At 37.3% G+C, this 19,351-nt stretch overlaps 1 protein-coding gene across 9 annotated transcripts in view; it reads right to left on the bottom strand.

Annotated features, from left to right (window-relative positions):
* The window catches only part of KIAA1109 (KIAA1109 ortholog), a 196,559-nt gene that overhangs the window by 80,464 nt on the left and 96,744 nt on the right, over positions 1 to 19,351 (bottom strand). For all 9 annotated transcript variants that reach the window (XM_043902345.1, XM_043902336.1, XM_043902343.1 and 6 more), the window contains 9 exons: positions 15,715 to 15,926; positions 12,076 to 12,227; positions 11,462 to 11,612; positions 11,138 to 11,290; positions 9,021 to 9,261; positions 7,795 to 7,937; positions 4,082 to 4,301; positions 3,464 to 3,622; positions 1,545 to 1,720 (listed from right to left, as the gene is read on the bottom strand). In XM_043902345.1, the coding sequence (XP_043758280.1) occupies positions 1,545 to 1,720; positions 3,464 to 3,622; positions 4,082 to 4,301; positions 7,795 to 7,937; positions 9,021 to 9,261; positions 11,138 to 11,290; positions 11,462 to 11,612; positions 12,076 to 12,227; positions 15,715 to 15,926 (1,607 nt within the window). The remainder of the gene's footprint in view (positions 1 to 1,544; positions 1,721 to 3,463; positions 3,623 to 4,081; positions 4,302 to 7,794; positions 7,938 to 9,020; positions 9,262 to 11,137; positions 11,291 to 11,461; positions 11,613 to 12,075; positions 12,228 to 15,714; positions 15,927 to 19,351) is intronic.

Below are 19,351 nucleotides of genomic sequence, written 5' to 3'. Positions count from 1 at the left end.
ATCTGTGGTGAGCTCTCTTTCAATTTCACTCCAACCTTTATATATATTTAAATCACCTTACATAGTTTTTTATTGTATTACTTAATATTACTGTCTCTGGTCAATTTTAGAGTCTTAAATGTAAAACAGTATAGTTGTCTCTAAAAATGTGTATTAGATACTAATAAATACCATGAATGTTTATCCAGGCCAAAACAAACATAAAAAAATTATTTCTTTTCTCTTTAAAAAAAAAAAAAAGTGAAAGAATCCCTAAAAATTACTCCAAGGTATTGAAGAAGTAAATCTCAAAAAAGTTTAGAAGTGCCTGACACATTTCTTAATGTAAGTCACCTCCTACTGTGATAGAAAACTGAGGCTGTGAATTTGCAAACTTACCAGTACATTTATGAATTGTCCATACATACTGCCTTCCCAAACATTCTCAGGGGAAAAAGTACATTTTATGTCAAAAAATTCTCTCTCTCTATAAAGGATTCTAAATTCCAACACTTCTCATCCCTCTTTGAATCTTTCTCTATCAGTTTGCCGTTTTTTTTTTTTTTTTAGAACTCTCTTAATTCATCCTAAGTGAAAAATATGCTCAGGCCTCCTTCATCCTGAAAAGACAACACTTCTAAATACCCATCTCCCACTCTCCCATTTGCCTTGGAAATTTTGTTCTCCACTCCCTACATTTAGTCAATTAAATAAGACCTCCACTGTATTTCTCTTTTACCTTATCAAAGGCATACCCACCTAAGCTAAGAGTTTCACTACCAGTTCTGTGAACTATTTCATCAGCTCATTTTTTCACTTCTAGTTTCTCCATTTCAATCCATTTAACACGTTGCTACCCATACAACATTTCCACATGTACAATTCCAGGCACCTTATTCCTCTGTTCTAAAATCTTCAGTGCCTCCGCGTTGCTCACTCAAGCCTTCACAGAGCACTTAAAACTGTAGGAAATGAATAAACTTAACTTTCTAGTCCTATTATTTAGCCAGTCTCTATCCCCAAATAACAACAATGTTGCTGTATGAGGCAGACGAACTATACACCATTCTTCAGTTTAATGAATATCTATAGATGCTTACGGAGAAGGCAATGGCACCCCACTCCAGTACTCTTGCCTGGAAAATCCCATGGACGGAGGAGCCTGGTGGGCTGCAGTCCATGGGATCATGAAGAGTCAGACATGACTGAGCGACTTCACTTTCACTTTTCACTTTCATGCACCGGAGAAGGAAATGGCAACCCACTCCAGTGTTCTTGCCTGGAGAATCCCAGGGACGGGGGAGCCTGGTGGGCTGCTGTCTTTGGGGTTGCACAGAGTTGGACACGACTGAAGCGACTTAGCAGTAGCATAGATGCTTAATTTGTATTTATAATTAACCTATGTACTTTTTAAAGGCGCCTCCTTTTTACATGAAGGCTTTAGGCAGATAAGCAAGAAAGAAGATTTTCAGTGGAATTCCACAGTGCACACACTTGATGGTTCCAACTGCGAAGTGCTGCCTGATACATGCTCACTACAGTCAGGGGACAGCGGAGAGGCTCACCTGAGCATCAGCAAGTTGCACAGCAGGAAAACCTTGGTTGGCTTCTTCCACACCTGCCACATCATCCTGACTAGTGCTGTGCTGGGAATGTGTCCCGTCCAAGGTATTCTGGTCACTAGACAAGACGGTGTTGAAATCTGAGGCTGAGGGTATTGTAGGAAGATTGGGTGCAACACCTAAAAGAGTAAGTATTCAAAAATAAATTCTAAATTCTTGGGAAATGAAAAGAACATAAAGGGATACAGCCAAGTAAACTTATGAAGCTTGTATTGTAATTATATTACCAGACTATTTAAATTGAAAAGGAAAAAAACAACATTTTCAGGTTATTTTACAGACACTAATAAAAAGTGAAATTAAACTACATTTTCAGAATACTATCACTCCTCTTCATACATGAAGTATGTATTAGAGCCAGTCAGTCCAAAATATAAAACTATAGGGCTAGAAGAACTTTGAAAAGCATTTGATATCCCATCAGCTTTGCACAGAGGAACAAAATTATAGACAGGAGCAGGGTTATATGGCAAAAACCATAGGTGTCACGGAATCCCCACATACAATTTTCTTCATAACTATTATTTCTCAAGGCAAAACAAAAATAAAATGGCACTGCTTCTTTCTTCTGTACTCTGTTATCTGTTAACTCGTCAGGCAAAGAATCTGTGATAGAGAGGAAATGTTCCTTTCGGCTCTCCTGAAATTTAAACTCTGCAGTAATGAGATTAGCTGCAGGAAAGTGCTGAGAGCTGGTGGAAGAACCAGCCTTCTATCTCCTTCAATTAAGGGCCAATACTAGGAATGAGCACATCTCTGCACGCCTAGAGTCAGAATTAGAACTGGCTGCAGATTCGAATGTGGGCCACACACTGGCCAAAAAATAAAACATACTGAGTAGTCTTCTATCAGTCACTTTTCATAATTTCATATTTTTGTCTGAATAGAATTTAAAAGTGATCCAAATATATGTTACACAGATTAATTTCAGCTGCCCAAAGTAACTGGGAACAAAGGCTACTTCACATTATTTTAAAAAATATATACACACTTTCACAATAAAAAAATACATACATATAGGAAATTTGGAAAAATGAGAGAATAGAAGATGATAGGAAAGGACTGACTCTATTTATGTTATTGGAAATAGCCACCAGTATTTCTTTGTGAATTCTCTGCCTGTTTTGCTGCTACTTATAAATATCCCTTTAAAATCAATAAACTTTCCTTGTTTCCCTCCTTGAGGGCAAGAATCTTACTTTATTGCTTTTAGTGTTTCTTTAGATTTAATTAAATATTTAAATAACTATAAAGAGTATGTGCTGCTGTCCTTAGTTGCTCTATCATGTCTGAGTCTTTGCGACCCCATGGACTGTAGCCCATTAGGCTGCTCTCTCCTTGGGGATTCTCCAAGGCAAGAATACTGGAGTGGGTTGTCATGCCCTCCTCCAATGGATCTTCCCAATCCAGGGACTGAACACAGGTCTCCTGTATTGGAGGCAGATTCTTTACCTTCTAAGCCACCAGATAAAAATGTTTATATTACTCTGCAGAGGAATCTGGATAAACCGAAAGTATTTTCTGTATTGCAGGTATATGATATTGTCATTATATTTTGCATCTTTTCATTTACCTCCTTTTGGTACTTTGAAAATTAAGCCAGACACATTAAATGGAAATTTTAAACTCTTTAAATTATATATATCTCACATTTGACATATGTGCCTTTCCACAAGAACACTGAGCTACTGCTTATGACTCTCTCAACTGCAATATTATCAAGCATTTTGTAAATGCGACAATTTCAACTACATGGTAAACTTAAACCTTTGAGATATTTTTAACCATCCTTTGAAAAATAGGATTTACTATAACTTTACATGCACCCCTTAGTTAAGTAAAATGACATGATAGCTCAGTACCTGTTGGGAGACTATTGTGTCCTGATTTGGTGACAGGAGACTCCTGTACCACACTTCCTCGGTTACCCACAGCATTTGACATCCAGTTATAGAAACTCACAGACGATGGCTCAGATAACAAGGGGTGTTCAGATAACATATCAGAGGCCATTGTGTTTCCTGAAAATAAAGTTTTACTGAGTATAGCATTACTTATGTACTAAGGAGCAGAAAATGTGATTTATGTAATCATTTTTGAAACTCGGGCTAAATTATCTTCCTTTTGCATATGTCTTTAAAACTTACTACATACTTTTGGCATTTGGATATTAAGGCATTAATAAATAATTTATTGAGACTATAATGAGAATAGATTCACTCTTGGCTGGTCTAGACAGCATTACACACCATGCCTAGTTGACAGTAACAGCAAATGCTACAATTTAAAAATGCAAACTAAGAGACACCAACAAGTTACACAGAAGAGTTTCCCAAAAGACACTCTCAAAGATAAGTTGTCATACAAAAGACTAGGTATGCATCCAAAACATATACCTGAATAAACATAAGCCCTATTTTTTCTTGTTTTTTAAATCTCCCACAGAAGGAAACTGATAGTTGTCAGAACTAAGGATGTACCTGTTCTCGTCAGGGAGCTACTTTTCACTGCTGCACTGCTTCTCTGAGGGGTCCCTTCCAGAAGGTTGTGCAAGCTTGGAAAACTTCCAGTCAGGTAGCTGAGTAGGCTTTCCTTCCTTGGACTCTCCTTAACCGATACTCCTGCACGTCCCACATGCACCGGAGAATCTGTGGCAGTGTCACCACTGGTATAGCTCAGAGAATGGTACGGATGAATGCCCTACAGAGAGAACAACATGGGGCTCTTTCTTATGCACATAAAAAAGACTATGGATAACCACAATGACTCACTGTTTTTATTGCTCTATTATTCACATTAATACAACCGTGTCTACCTAAAGTGTTTGTGTCTACTAGAATTGCAGTGAATCTCAAATGTATGTAGTAATGTTTTAAAACTCTACAGTACAATGCAAAGGACAGCATTTAGTGTCATTCACTGAATTTTAACAATGATTAACCTCCCTTTTTTTGTGTGGGCTTCCCCGCTGGCTCAAACAGTAAAGTGCCTGCCTGCATTGTGGGAGACCCAGGTTCAATCCCTGGGTCGGGAAGATCCCCTGGAGAAGGAAATGGCACTCTGGTATTCTTGCCTAGAAAATTCCATGGATGGAGGAGCTAGTGGGCTACAGTCCATGGGATCAAAAAGAGTCATATGTGACTGAGCACCTTCACTCACATGACTTCACTCAACCTCCCTTCGGAGGCTTCCCTGGTGGCTCAATGGTAAAGAATCTACCTGCAGTGCAGGAGACACAAGAAGACCGGGGCTTGACTCCTGGGTCGGCTAGATCCCCTGGAATAGGAAATGGCAACCCGCTCCAGTTTTCCTGCCTGGAAAATTCCATGGACAGAGAAGCCCAGTGGGCTACAGTCCATAGCGTCACAAGCAGTCGGACAAAACTGAGCACACTCACAGCTACAACTCCCTTTAAAATCTGAAGTGGGAGTCTGGTATCAAGACATATATCCCAAAATTATTCATACTATACCACCCTTTGCTGGACTGGAGGAAGCACAAGCTGGAATCAAGATTGCCGGGAGAAATATCAATAACCTCAGATATGCAGATGACACCACCCTTATGGCAGAGAGTGAAGAGGAACTCAAAAGCCTCTTGATGAAAGTGAAAGAGGAGAGTGAAAAAGTTGGCTTAAAGCTCAACACTCAGGAAACTAAGATCATGGCATCGGGTCCCATCACTTCATGGGAAATAGATAGGGAAACAGTGGAAACAGTGTCTGACTTTATTTTTCTGGGCTCCAAAATCACTGCAGATGGTGATTGCAGCCATGAAATTCAAAGATGCTTACTCCTTGGAAGGAAAGTTATGACCAACCTAGACAGCATATTAAAAAGCAGAGACATTACTTTGCCAACAAAGGTCCGTCTAGTCAAGGCTATTGTTTTTCCAGTGGTTACGTATGGATGTGAGAGTTGGATTATAAAGAAAGCTCAGCACAGAAGAATTGATGCTTTTGAACTGTGGTGTTGGAGAAGACTCTTGAGAGTCCCTTGGACTGCAAGGAGAATCAACCAGTCCATCCTAAAGGAGATCAGCCCTGGGTGTTCACTGGAAGGACTGATGCTGAAGCTGAAACTCTAATACTTTGGTCACTTGATGTGAAGACCTGACTCATTGGCAAAGACCCTGACGCTGGGAAAGATTGAGGGCAGGAGAAGAAGGGGACAACAGAGGATGAGATGGTTGGATGGCATCACCGACTCAATGGACACGGGTCTGGGTGGACTCCAGGAGTTGGTTATGGACAGGGAGACCTTGTGTGCTGCGGTTCATGGGGTCACAAAGAGTCAGACACAACTCAGCTACTGAACTGAACTGATACCACCCTTCTTAATACTCTGATAATAAATCTCTGTGCTAAGACCTGATTCTCTGTAAAGCTCTAATATGCCAAAAAGAATTTCCAGCAATTCTCTGAAGAAAAAAATAAAAAAATAAAAAGTTATACAATTGACCAATATCTATCTGATCTGTTATATCTAAGACTGGAATTCTAGATCAGTTTAAAACAGTACAAAGAAAGACCATGCAGACAGAAATATCCTAATAAGCAGAGATATGAAACAAAGTACTTCTAATTTCAATTCTTTGGATTTTCATAATCCATAAATAAAGGAATGCTCAAAAAATTTCTGAGAACAGCATTAACAGTAATATGATCAGAGCCTTTGGAAAGATCATAAACCAGGAATAATTCTAGGGCACATGTGTATACCTATGGCTGATTCTAATTATATATGGCAGAAACCAACACAACATTGTAAAGCAATGATCTTCCAATTAAAAATAAATAATTTTTTTTTTAAAAGAAAAGGAGTAATTCTGAGACAGATTAAGGGGTTGAGAATTTAAAGTGTCCCAGGCTTGTAACTGTACTGCAGAAACAGAATAAGCCTTAAGCCCAAACTTTAAAAAATGTATATCATTCTGTCATTAAATGTTTTCATTATAAGAACAATGTTTACACAGAATAAAACTCTCAAAAGCAAAAAGACTAGCCAATAAAAAGCATCTCCTGAACTCCAGTCTACTAGATCCCTTGCCCCAAAAGTCCTATTAACCATTTCTTATTTATCCTTCTATAAATAATTTGCCTATATAAGCACATATACATATTTATCCTTTTTAACACAGAGATATATATTGTCCTATACCTTATTTTTACTCAAATCAATGTGCTTTGGTGATTGTTCCATGTCCATTTAGAGATCTACTCTATCTTTTTGAAGTCTTCATAATATGCATCCATATGAAGGTACATTATTTATTAGTTCTCAGTAATTTATGTTTCTTCCATTATTTTCCTATTATAAATAGTGTTGTAAATAACATTCTTGGACATGTGTCTTTGAGCATTCGGGTAAAAGGCATTATGTTTAAAATTTTACAATTAAAAATTGACAAATTGCTCTTCAAAGAGGTTATGCCAATTTACACTCCCACCCAGTACTAGTATGAATGGAAATGTCTCTTTTCTTACATGTTCAACAACATACACTATTTAACTTTATTAACTATTTAAACTGTATATTGATCATGCAATACCAGTAAGACTTCTCATTAAAACTGATAATTATAAGCTGATCAACATTTTTAACATTTTTTTCCACTTTATTTTTTTGATTGAAGGATATTTATTTGCATTACAGAATTCTGTGGTTTTGTCATACATCAACAAAAATCAGCCATAGGTACACGTTTTTTACTGACTACGTGTGCGTGTGTACGTTAGTCACTCAGTCGTGTCCGACTCTTTGCGATCCCATGGACTACAGCCTGACAGGCTTCTCTGTCCGTGGAATTCTCCAGGCAAGAGTACTGGAGTGCCATTCCCTTCTCCATAGGAACTTCCCAATGCAGGGATCAAACCCTGGTCTCCTGCATCACAAGCATATTCTTACCATTTGAGCTACAGGGAAGTCCTTTTATTGAATACAGTAGTCAATAAATTGAAAAGACAGCCCTAAGGCTTGGTAATTAAAAAAGTCCTCGTTCAACATTAATTACTGATTGTTAATATAATTTTCTTTGAAATGTGTAAACTACAAGTTACTATGTATGTTAATCTCAACATAAAAGCACTATTTGGATATTTAGGATGAATACCTAATATTTACATTTGAGATAACAAAAGCTTAGGTCTTCTCTGTAAGTCAAAGTAACTCTAACAAAGACAGCAACAAAGTACCTTTATTTTTAATGCAGAGTCACTATGGGTATGAGTCTTAGAGAGCTTCCTCATTATCTCAGCTCCGGTTACAGGTCCAGAGCTACCGGGTGGAGGCCGGTTGGCTGTTCCCTCCAGCAGCATTGTATGTTCACTGACTGTGGCTGAAACAGTACAAAAGAACAGGTGGGCTACAAATTATCATATAGTCTTGAAACATCTTGAAACACTCCAGTGTTCCTGGTGGTATAGCAAAACTCAATTCTTAGTATCTCTTGAAAAATTAATTATGGATTCTGCTACAATATTCATTCTTCTTTCTTTTATTCTTCAAACCCCAATCTTTTCACTCAGTCTCAAGAAAGGAACAAACAGCTTCTAATCTTTCACATATAGAGATTAAAAACCAATTCAGCTATACTGAAGAAAGTACAAAATGTTCACAAATTAATCTAGGCATCTGCAGACAATTAGAAAGAATATTTCTGCACTATTTTTTTTCAATTTGTGGTTAGACTTGACATTTTTCAAAATAACAAAAATCTAGCCTATTACTCATACTTAGTTGTTAAATACGAAGTTTAAAAGAAGCTTTTTTAAAACTTGGTAAAGTAATATATATCAATGTTCTGAAAGCTCTAATTTTAAGACTACTGTCCTTTTCCATGGTACTTTTAATATTTTTTCAAAATATCGTAAGATAAATTTCCATTGAATTATATATCATGATAGTAATAAAAATTACTCTTTGCAAAAGCATTAAAGTATGCAAGTATATTTCTGAAATGCATTATCTACTGTCTCTGTCCTGCACAGTCATAATAATAATGACAGAATTATAGGCTGAATGCATACCTCTAAACATTACACAAATTCAGAACCAAACTACCAGGTAAAATTCAAATCTACAAAAGACTGGCATAGGGAGTTTGATAGACAAATACAAATTTCAAAAAATTCATGTGTTTCACTCAAAATAGTCTAGTTATACAAAGATGTCTCTTAATTGTACCAGATAGATTAGGAGAAGAATTTCTCTGTATTTCTACTGCATTTCAAAAAATTTAAACTTCAAAGTGAAGTGTGCATAAAGAGTCCAACATCATTACCATTTATTTGGACCAACACAAATCAGACTTGTATCATTAAGCCATGATGTTTTCAAATTTGGGACAAAACTTATTAAAATTATCACAAGTATTAGGTTCCAAGTACATAATATCCAGCCAAAATATTTATAGAATTACCTGCATCAAATTCAAACTCTGCTCCATCAGCACTGGTATCACTTTGAAGACCACCTCCATTGTCCAGCCCAAGCCCATCTTCATGTTCATGGTCCACAGCTGACTGAGGCTTCAGGGACTGAGCAGGTCGATGTAAACTAACTCCTTTAAAGGCTGGTGTCACCACAATAAACTTCATCCACTGCCTTGCCAGTGCAACCAAACCTTTCTTTAAAGTTACCAGAGCAGGAAGGCCATCACTCTGTGACAACAATGACATGGTTAGGAGTCATCTTAGTGTAACAATAATAATTACTATTTAGTGTTCTATATCGGAGAAGGCAATGGCACCCCACTCCAGTACTCTTGCCTGGAAAATCCCATGGACAGAGGAGCCTGGTAGACTGCAGTCCATGAGGTGGCTAAGAGTCGGACACGACTGAGCAACTTCACTTTCACATTTCTGACGTGACTTAGCAGCAGCAGCAGTGTTCTATATGCATTTATTCATTTAAATCTCATAATTCCCATTTAGAGATGAGGAAATGAGAATTTATATGTTGAGTCATTTGTCCAGGTTTACACAATGGAATCACTATTTCAAACTGATGACAGAACTCACTCTAAACAGAAAGTTGCTTCTTTCCATAATAAACAACACAGCATGTGTACGTGTGTGCTAAGTCACTTTAGTCGTGTCTGACTCTCTGCAACACTATGGACTCTACCAGGTAAATAAGAGGCTAAACATGGGGTATAAAAGTGGGATCCCCTGTAAGAAGTATTCAATGCTTCAATCAAACTTCACCTGCTTTGATCAACTGAAGAATTAAATGTATTTTGTGCCACCTGGAATATTCATTAAGCAAAGAAGAAACGAAAACATTTCCTCCAAAAATTAGGTAACTACCTCTATTTTAACATTAAAAAAATAACAAATTATTATAGTTAAATGATAGACAAAGGATTTGTAACTGTTTTGAAACAAATATACTATCAGTAACAATTACAAAATTTAGAATATATTTTATTCCACATAGTGATGATTTTAAGAACGAAAACTTGCCTGTAGACTTAGCCTAAAGGAGAAAATACCCAACTCCTCTCCTTCACCTTTCCTACAATTCCTCGTGTTAGGAGTAATGGTTCTGACTGAAGAGAGCCACTTACTAGATGGCAGGAATCACTCATTTACTTTCTGAGGAATATCAGGTTCCTTAGCCTTCCCTTTCATTCCCAGAATCAAGGAAGGAGGGTCTCTTGTATTTCTTCCTGTTACATGGAAACCATATCCTGGCAGAGCATCCATTCATGTGAAATTCCTGCCATTCTTTCTGTTCTAATTTCTCTGCCTGTGACTAGATGGGCAAGTTATCCTTGCACTGTGGCCTCCCAGTCTTCAGTTCACAGAGTGGGAGTAGGAGGCACTATACTAACCTAAGGTCTGAGTACCTTTATGAAATCCATAATTTACTCCATATTCTTTCATTAGAGGTTATCAGGAGCATGACTGGCCATCAACAGTACTGATACATTGATTATTAATTTAGCTGAAGATTCTTGTGTATTCTCTGTTGATCAGAAGCTTGGAGCGGAGAGGGAGGTCCTCAAGCTCTAAGCTCTTAACCACGATGTGTTGTTACCTTCCATAGTGCTTTTCTAGGGCAGAGATACATTGAATCTATTCATATAGTTATATATTCCCCCAATTATTAATTAGTCCTTATTAAACATTTATGTGAAAAACGACTAATGACTACTCTTTTGCTTGCAATTCATTATACCTTTGGCTTCTACAATGGTCTTTCCAGGTCCTCCTCCTCTCCCTCCTCAGCACTTTGTATACCTCTATGCACTCTCTCCATGCCCCTTTCATTTCAGTATTTATCAAGGATCCAGCCCTGACCAGTTTCTCACTCAACATATTCTTAGAAGACTCATCCATGTTTACTGCTTCTAACACCTTCAGGCTGGCAACACCTAAACCATTAATCTGAGCCCAATCTTGTCTATAAGCCTGGATTTCTAACCACATTTCTCCTTTGGATTTTCCATACTCATCTCAAACCTTGTCTCTCAGTGGCTACCCAACAGAATAGAGGCTTTTTAAAAACTAACACATGATTCCAGTAACTCACCATTGTGGCGTCATCAATGATGGAATAATTTGCCTGGTGAAGGTAGTGATGTAGTATATTGCACAGCAAACATGAAGGATTTTCTTGGAGAAAGCGGGCAACTTTTGTAAGTCTGTTATATTTACTTCTTAAGGGGAAATGTACACTTTTATTCTGAGGAAAGCAAAACAACAGATTTAGAAGGATATAGCAAAGATACAATAAACAAAAGATATCTAGAAATTAAGAACTTGCAGGTCTGATATTTTCCAACAACAATAAATAATAAGGGAATATTTCCAATAATAAACTTTGTATGACACTTTGCATTGTTGAAAGACATACCTCTAATGCTTCTGTCATTATGCATCCCATAACAGCACAAATTCTCAAGGTCCCCTCAGTTTCTAATTTGTTTAAAGATGACTTGAGTTGATCAATGGGAACAAGCCATGCACCAACAGCTGGAGTTGCAGTGCTTAAAAGGTTCAGCTGCCTTTTAAAATGAAAAAAATATATATATATAAACAAAGGTTTTCAAGACTATTTCAAACAATCTCCCATACATATTGTACTCTGTGGCTATTTTATTTAGGCAAAATTACTTTTCTTTCTGACCAGCAGATAGATTCTGAATATATACGTAGGAAATGCAAAGGATGACAGAATTAGAAAGAAAAATACAAAAGTCTGTTAGAGGTGAAAAAAGTAAAAAGCTCACGGCAGGGTGACATGTAAAATTAAAATAAAACTCTAGAAAAGAAAAAGGGTTAAACAAGCTGAGAATAATGTCTACAGAAAGTATGAAGTAAGAAAGATAGGAAAAAAGTAGCAACCCTAATACTAGATATATTAGAAAAACAATCCAAAAAGATACATGACATAGAATTTATGTAATTTAAAATTCAAAAAAAATCAGGGGAATCAAGGGATAGTAATCTATTTTAAAAATTTCTTACCTAGAAAATGCATGTGCAGGAGATCTCACATTGGTGGGAGCTGCAAAACTAAACCAAATTTCCTTGATGGTCAACTTCATGCTACATGAATCTGGAGGTGGAGGCATTAGAGGTAGATCTTTTTTCAAATCATCAGATTCAACTCCTTCATCCTATATAAAATAGAGTACCAAAAGTTATTAGTGTATAGTCCCTTAAAACCACTAGCACAGAGTATTTTAAGCACAAAACTTTTCCATCAAGTCAAGTTCTACAGATAACAGTGTGAAATAAAACAGGTTTAGTTTTGCAGCTCCCACCAATGTGAGATCTCCTGCATATGCATTTTCAAGGTAAGAACTGTAGCCTGCATTGCAGGCAAACTGCTTACCATCTGAGCCACCAGGGAAATCCATGGAATTAGGATTAACTCCCTTTAGGGGATTCCCTGGTGGCTCAGTGGTAAAGAATCCACCTGCCAATGCAGGATAGCTAAGTTTGATCCCGGGGTTGGGAAGAACCCCTGGAGAAGGAAATGGCAACCTACTCCAGTATTCTTGCATGGTAAGTCTCATGGACAGAGGAGCCTGGCAGGCTACAGTCCATGGGATTGCAAAGAGTCAGGTATGAATAAGCAACTGAGCACACAGCACAGAGGTCATCCAACTATTTATGTCAGACGATGAGTGACAGCATTAAGGTCTGCTTCTTACTGCAATCTATTTTCCATTCTATTTTAAGGGGAAACTTCAAAATTCCAAATAAAGTGCCATGAGAAATACTATTACAGTCTATGTTCAAATAAGTGACACTTTCCAATAGAAAATTCTTAGTTACCTTATATGCTAATCTGAACCTGTATTGAAAAAAATAGGAGTAATATTTTTTCAATGTGTAATCACCACTCTTCAGAATGCAGGGAGGGAAAAAGTATAATATTAAAGAAAAAAAGTCCACTGCTTGTTATATCTGTTTACAGGTCTCTAATTCACTTTTAGATATTATTGGTCAAAATGGAGAAAAGATCGGCATTTGCTTATGGGATGATTAAGGAATAAAGAGTATCCACAAAACAGCTTTGAATCCTAAATGTAAAAAAATATGGGTCATAGATCATAGCAATTTTAAAGTCAGCAGGCACGAAACAGAAGTCTACATTCCCTTATCTGAAATTCCAACATCCAGAACATTCTGAAAATCTAAATCTGTTTTGTAAATGTGGCATCAAAATCTGATATGAATGTGTGAGAGACGATCCTATTTGATGTTTTTATTAATGTCATGATGCAAAAATATTCAATATTTCAAGATGTTAACGTTAATATTATCTAAGATTTCACTAGGAGCTTATAGTACACAAGCCATATTATCTTCCTTTTAATTTATATATATATATATATATATTTTTTTTTTTACTGAAGTACAGATGTACAATATTATATGTTACAGGTATACAATATAGTGACATGATTTTTAAGGGTTATATTCTATTTAGGTGCTTCTCAGGTGGACAGTGGTAAAGAACTCACCCACCCATGCAGGAGACCCAAGAGATGCAGGTTCAATCCCTGGGTCAGGGAAGATCCCCTGGAGAAGGAAATGGCAACCCATTCCAGTATTCTTGCCTGGGAAATCCCATAGACAGAGGAGCCAGTGGGCTACAGTCCATGTGGTCACAAGAGTCAGAGATGACTGAGTGACTGAATACTATATTCTACTTATAGTTATAAAATATTGGTTTATTCCCTGTGCTGTATAATATTTTCTTGTAGCTTATTTTATACATAATAGTCTGCACTTCTTAATTATGTATATGTGGAATAAAAAAATACAACAAACTAGTGAATATAACAAAAAAGAAGCAGGCTCATAGATACAAAGAACAAACTAGTGGTTACCAGTGGGGAGAGGGAAGAAGGGAGGGGCAATATAGGGCTGTGGCATATGATCTTTCTTTTAAAGAAAAAAAATCTGAATTCTCAAATACATTTGGGTTTCAGACAAGGGCTGTGAGCCAGGCAACTGAGAATATACAAATATATAGAAAATGGTCTAGAGGAACCTGAACTTTAAATAAAGGGAGAGGGCCTTGTAAATAAGCAAGTAATTAAAACAACATGTGAAACAAAGTAATAATAAATTTGGATTTACACTGACTGAATTTTTGGTGCCTATGGCACATATCAATGATGATATCTAAAAAGTCATTGGATATAATTCTGACGATCAGTTGAAAGCTTTGTTTTACACTTTGTCGTGTGTCTGACTCTTTGCAACGTCATGGACTGTAACCCATGGCTCCTCTGTCCATGGGATTCTCTAGGCAAGAGTACTAGAGTGGGTGGCCATTCCATTATCCAGGGGATCTTCCTAACCCAGGGATTGAAACTGCATCTCCTGGGTCTCCTGCACTGGCAGCTGAGTTCTTTACCACTGCACCACCTGAGAAGCACCTATAAAGCACTGGAATATAACCTTTAAAAATTGTGTCACTATTTGTATACCCAGGGATTGAATCTAGGTCTCCCACATCGCAGGCAGATTCTTTACTATCTGAGCCACGAGGGAAGCCCACACTATATCCTTCTACTTCTCTGCATATTCATTCTATTAATTTGTGAGAGTTTGATATTGAAACTCTAACTAAAAAAGAATTTATCTACTTAAAAGATAATTGTAATATATAGTGGAACCGTATGCAACCTTGTTCTGTATTTCCCAAGTTTCCTGTAATTGTGTTATCACACTTCCATAATTGAGAAAAATAAAAAAAATTAAAATATAAAAAACCTATTTACTGTGCATTAAATCAAAATAAACATTTCAAAAGTAACTTTTCAGAGACCCAGAGTTCAGAAGTGATTGTACCAAGGCATACTGGATGACTAAGACATATTTCTTAGTTAAAAGGTAGTTTCTTTCTTCTTCAATTGGTCTAATCTTCAAATGAGCAGAAGTGTATGCGTGTCTAAGAACAACATTTACCAAGTTCTTACTATGCTCTAGACACCAAGCTAAGTCTTTCTTATGACCTGCCTCCTTCAATCATCACAACTCTTGAATGTTAATATCATTATAATACTCATTTCAGAAACACACAAGATGCTAAAAAAAAAAAATGTGCCCAAGATCAGCAATCAGATAGTAGTACAAGTATTCAGTAGTCTACAGAATTTTGAACATTTTCATTATTGCTGTTACTATATTCATCATCATGAAATTATACCATGACAAAAATAATGAGTTGCATTTGAACTCATTTCTACACACTTGTTAAAAAAAAGGCAGATATTGACAAAAATGTTAAAATATTTAAACATGTGAAATACTACCAGTAATAAAGCTGTTTATTTAAAAAATGAATTCTGCTAAAATCTTTTAAACAAGATAAAAACAAAGTTCTGCTTTTCTGAAATTCCATTAATTCAACAAATAAAATTGTTTAACATAAGCAAGTATAATGTTATTATATATTTACAGATATAAGTGAAATTTTAGCAATTACACTTGTAGAATATAATCATCAAAATGCCTTGGCTACCATTTAAGCAAAATCTACAACACGGAAAGATAAGCAAATATACTCTAGAAATTGACTGTGACTTGGGTAAGGAATTTTCTGTTTTCCCAAAGCATTACTATTATTAGAAATTCACCAACTTGTTCATCAGAAACAGAATTTCCATTTAAGTCTGAAGAAGGGCTTGTTCGATCACAAGGAAGATTATCATCAGAGACATCAGTATTATAGCCACTGCCAGTTGGAGAATCAGAAGAATTATTGGATGTCAGCACTCCACCCCTTTCTGTGACATTAGCTTTACCCATAATTCCAAAAGTGTTATATAAAACAGCACCAGACTGTCTTCCTCCTATACAAATGAAAGAATTTATTTATTAAAAACATTAGGTCTTATCTCAATGCTGTACTCTACAACTTTTATAAAGAAAAAAATAAAAACCTCATAAAGATTCTTTCCTACCAAAATTTTATCCTTATATATAAAAGTGATGTAATATTGGGTCATCAGGTAAGGAATTGTAGGCATAAACACTACTATTAACATTGAGGCTTCCCTCATAGCTCAGTTGGTAAGGAGTCTGGCTGCAGTGCAGGAGACCTGGGTTCAATCCCTGGGTCAGGAAGATCCCCTAGAGAAGGAAATAGCGACCTGGAGAATCCCATGGACAGAGGAGCCTGGCGGGCTACAGTCTATGGGACTGCAAGTGTGAGACACAACGGAGCGACTAAGCACATGCACACACAGGACCAAATCTGAAAGTCTTATACACGACTCAGCCTTCCTATTCTAAAGTTACAGTCAGTAACATAAAAGTAAATATGTCAGTAGACAGCCAGTTTCTCCCATCAGGAAGCTTCTATTAGCCTCCTATCCTAATCCGTCAGAAGGCAGATAGAATGAAAACCACACTCACAGAAAACTAATCAAACTGATCACATGGACCACAGCCTTGCCTAACTCCATGCCATGTAGGGTCACAGAAGACGGATGGGTCATGGTGGAGAGTTCTAACAAAACGTGGTCCAATGGAGAAGGAAATGGCAAACCACTTCAGTGTTCTTGCCATGAGAACCCCATCAACAGTATGAAAAGACAAAATATTTGATATTGAAAGATGAATTCCCCAGGTCAGGAGGTGCCCAATATGCAAATGGAAAGAGTAAAGAAATAACTCCAGAAAGAATTAAGCGACAGAGCCAAAGTGAAAACAATGCCCAGTTGTGGATGTGACTGGTGATGGAAGGAAAGTCAGATGCTGTAAAGAACAACATTGCATAGGAACCTGGAATGTTAGGTCCATGAATCAAGGTAAATTGGAGGTGGTCAAACAGGATATGGCAAGTGTGAATATCAACAATTTAGGAATTCGTGAACTAAAATGGATTGGAATGGGCGAATTAAATTCAGATGACCATTATATTAACTACTGTGGGCAAGAATCCCTTAGAAAAAACTGAGTAGCCCTAACAGTCAACAAAAGAGTCTGAAATGTGGTACTTCTGTGCAGTATCAAAAATGACAGAATGATCTCTGTTCATATCCAAGGCAAACCATTCAATATCGTGGTAATCCAAGTCTATGTTCCAACCAGTAATGCTGAAGAAGCTGAAGTTGAATGGTTCTATGAAGACCTACAAGACCTTCTAGAATTAACACCCAAAAAAGATGTCCATTTCATCATAAGGGACTGGTATGCAAAAATAGGAAGTCAAGAAACACCTGGAGTAACAGGCAATTTGGCCTTGGAGTACAAAATGAATCAGGTCAAAGACTAACAGAATTTTGCCAAGAGAAGGCACTGGTCATAGCAAACACCCTCTTCCGAAAACACAAGAGAAGATTCTACACATGGACATCACCAGATGGTCAATACCAAAATCAGACTGATTGCATTCTTTGCAGCCAAAGATGGAGAAGCTCTATACAGTCAGCAAAAACAAGATCGGGTGCTGACTGTGGCTCAGATCATGAACTCCTTATTGCAAAATTCAGACTTAAATTGAAGAAAGTAGAGAAAACCATTAGACCATTCAGGAATGACCTAAATCAAATCCCTTACGATTATACAGTGGAAGTGACAAATAGATTCAAGGGATTAATCTGATAAGTGCCTGAAGAACTACGGACGGAGGTTCATGACATTGTACGGGAGACAAGGAGCAAGACCATCCCCAAGAAAAGGAAATGCAAAAAGGCAAAACGGGTGTCTGACAAGGCCTTACAAATAGCTGTGAAAAGAAGAGAAGCTAAAGGAAAAGAAGAAAAGGAAAGATATACCCATTTGAATGCAGAGTTCCAAAGAATAGCAAGGAGAGATAAGAAAGCCTTGCTCAGCGATCAATGCAAAGAAATGGAGGAAAACAATAGAATGGGAAAGACTAGAGATCTCTTCAAGAAAATCAGAGATACCAAGGGAATATTTCATGTAAAGATGAGCACAATAAAGGACAGAAATGGTAGGAACCTAACAGAAGCAGAAGATATTAAGAAGAGGGGGCAAGAATACACAGAAGAACTATACAAACAAGATCTTCATGACCCAGATAACTGCGATGGTGTGATTACTCACTAGAGCCATACCTGGAAAGCAAAGTCAAGTGGGCGTCTGGAAGCATCACTACAAACAAAGCTAGTGGAGGTGATGGAATTCCAGTTGAGCTATTTCAAATCCTAAAAGATGATGCTGTGAAAGTGCTGCACGCAATATGCCAGCAAATTTGGAAAATTCAGCAGTGGCCACAGGACTGGAAAAGGTCAGTTTTCATTCCAATGCCAAAGAATGTTCAAACTACCACACAATTGCACTTGTCTCACATGCCAGCAAAGTAATGCTCAAAATTCTCCATGCCAGACTTCAACAGTATGTGAACTGTGAACTTCCACATGTTCAAGCTGGATTTTAGAAAAGTCAGAGGGACCAGAGATCAAACTGCCAACATCCGTGGATCATCGAAAAATCAAGAGAGTTCCAGAATAACATCTACTTCTGCTTTATTGACTATGCCGAATCCTTTGACTGTGTGGATCATAACAAACTGTGGGAAATTCTTCAAGATGGGAATACCAGACCACCTGACCTGCCTCCTGAGAAATCTACATGCAGGTCAAGAAGCACCAGTTAAAACTGGACATGGAACAACAGACTGGTTCCAAATCGGGAAAGGTGCATCAAGGCTGTATACTGTCACCCTGGTTAATTAATTTATATGCAGAGTACATCATGAGAAACGCTGGGCTGGATGAAGCACAAACTGGAATCAAGATTGCCAGGAGAAACACGAATGACCTCAGATACACATACACCACCACCCTTATGGCAGAAAGCGAAGAAAAACTAAAGAACCTCTTGATGAAAGTGAAAAAGAAGAGTAAAAAAGTTGGCTTCACATTCAGACAACTAAGATCATCACATCCGGTCCCATCACTCAATGGCAAATAGATGGGGAAACAATGGAAACAGTGACAGACTTGATTTTCTTGGACCAAAATCACTGTAGATGGTGACTGCAACCTTGAAATTAACAGACATTTGCTCTTTGGAGGAAAAGCTATGACAAATTTAGAATAATAGAAAGCAGAGACATTACTTTGCGGACAAAGTTTCATCTAGTCAAAGCTATGGTTTTTCCAGTAGTCATGTATGGATGGGACAGTTGGACTATAAAGAAAGTTCAGTGCAGAAGAATTGATGCTTTTGAACTGTGGTGTTGGAAAAGACTCTTGAGAGTCCCTTGGACTGCAAAGAGATCAACCAGTCCATCCTAAAGGAAATC

This window comes from Cervus elaphus, chromosome 5 (assembly GCF_910594005.1).
Source record: "Cervus elaphus chromosome 5, mCerEla1.1, whole genome shotgun sequence".
Taxonomy (NCBI): Eukaryota; Metazoa; Chordata; class Mammalia; order Artiodactyla; family Cervidae; genus Cervus; species Cervus elaphus.
The sequence above is the reverse complement of the archived record's forward strand: the minus strand, read 5'-3'. Positions and strand labels throughout refer to the sequence as shown.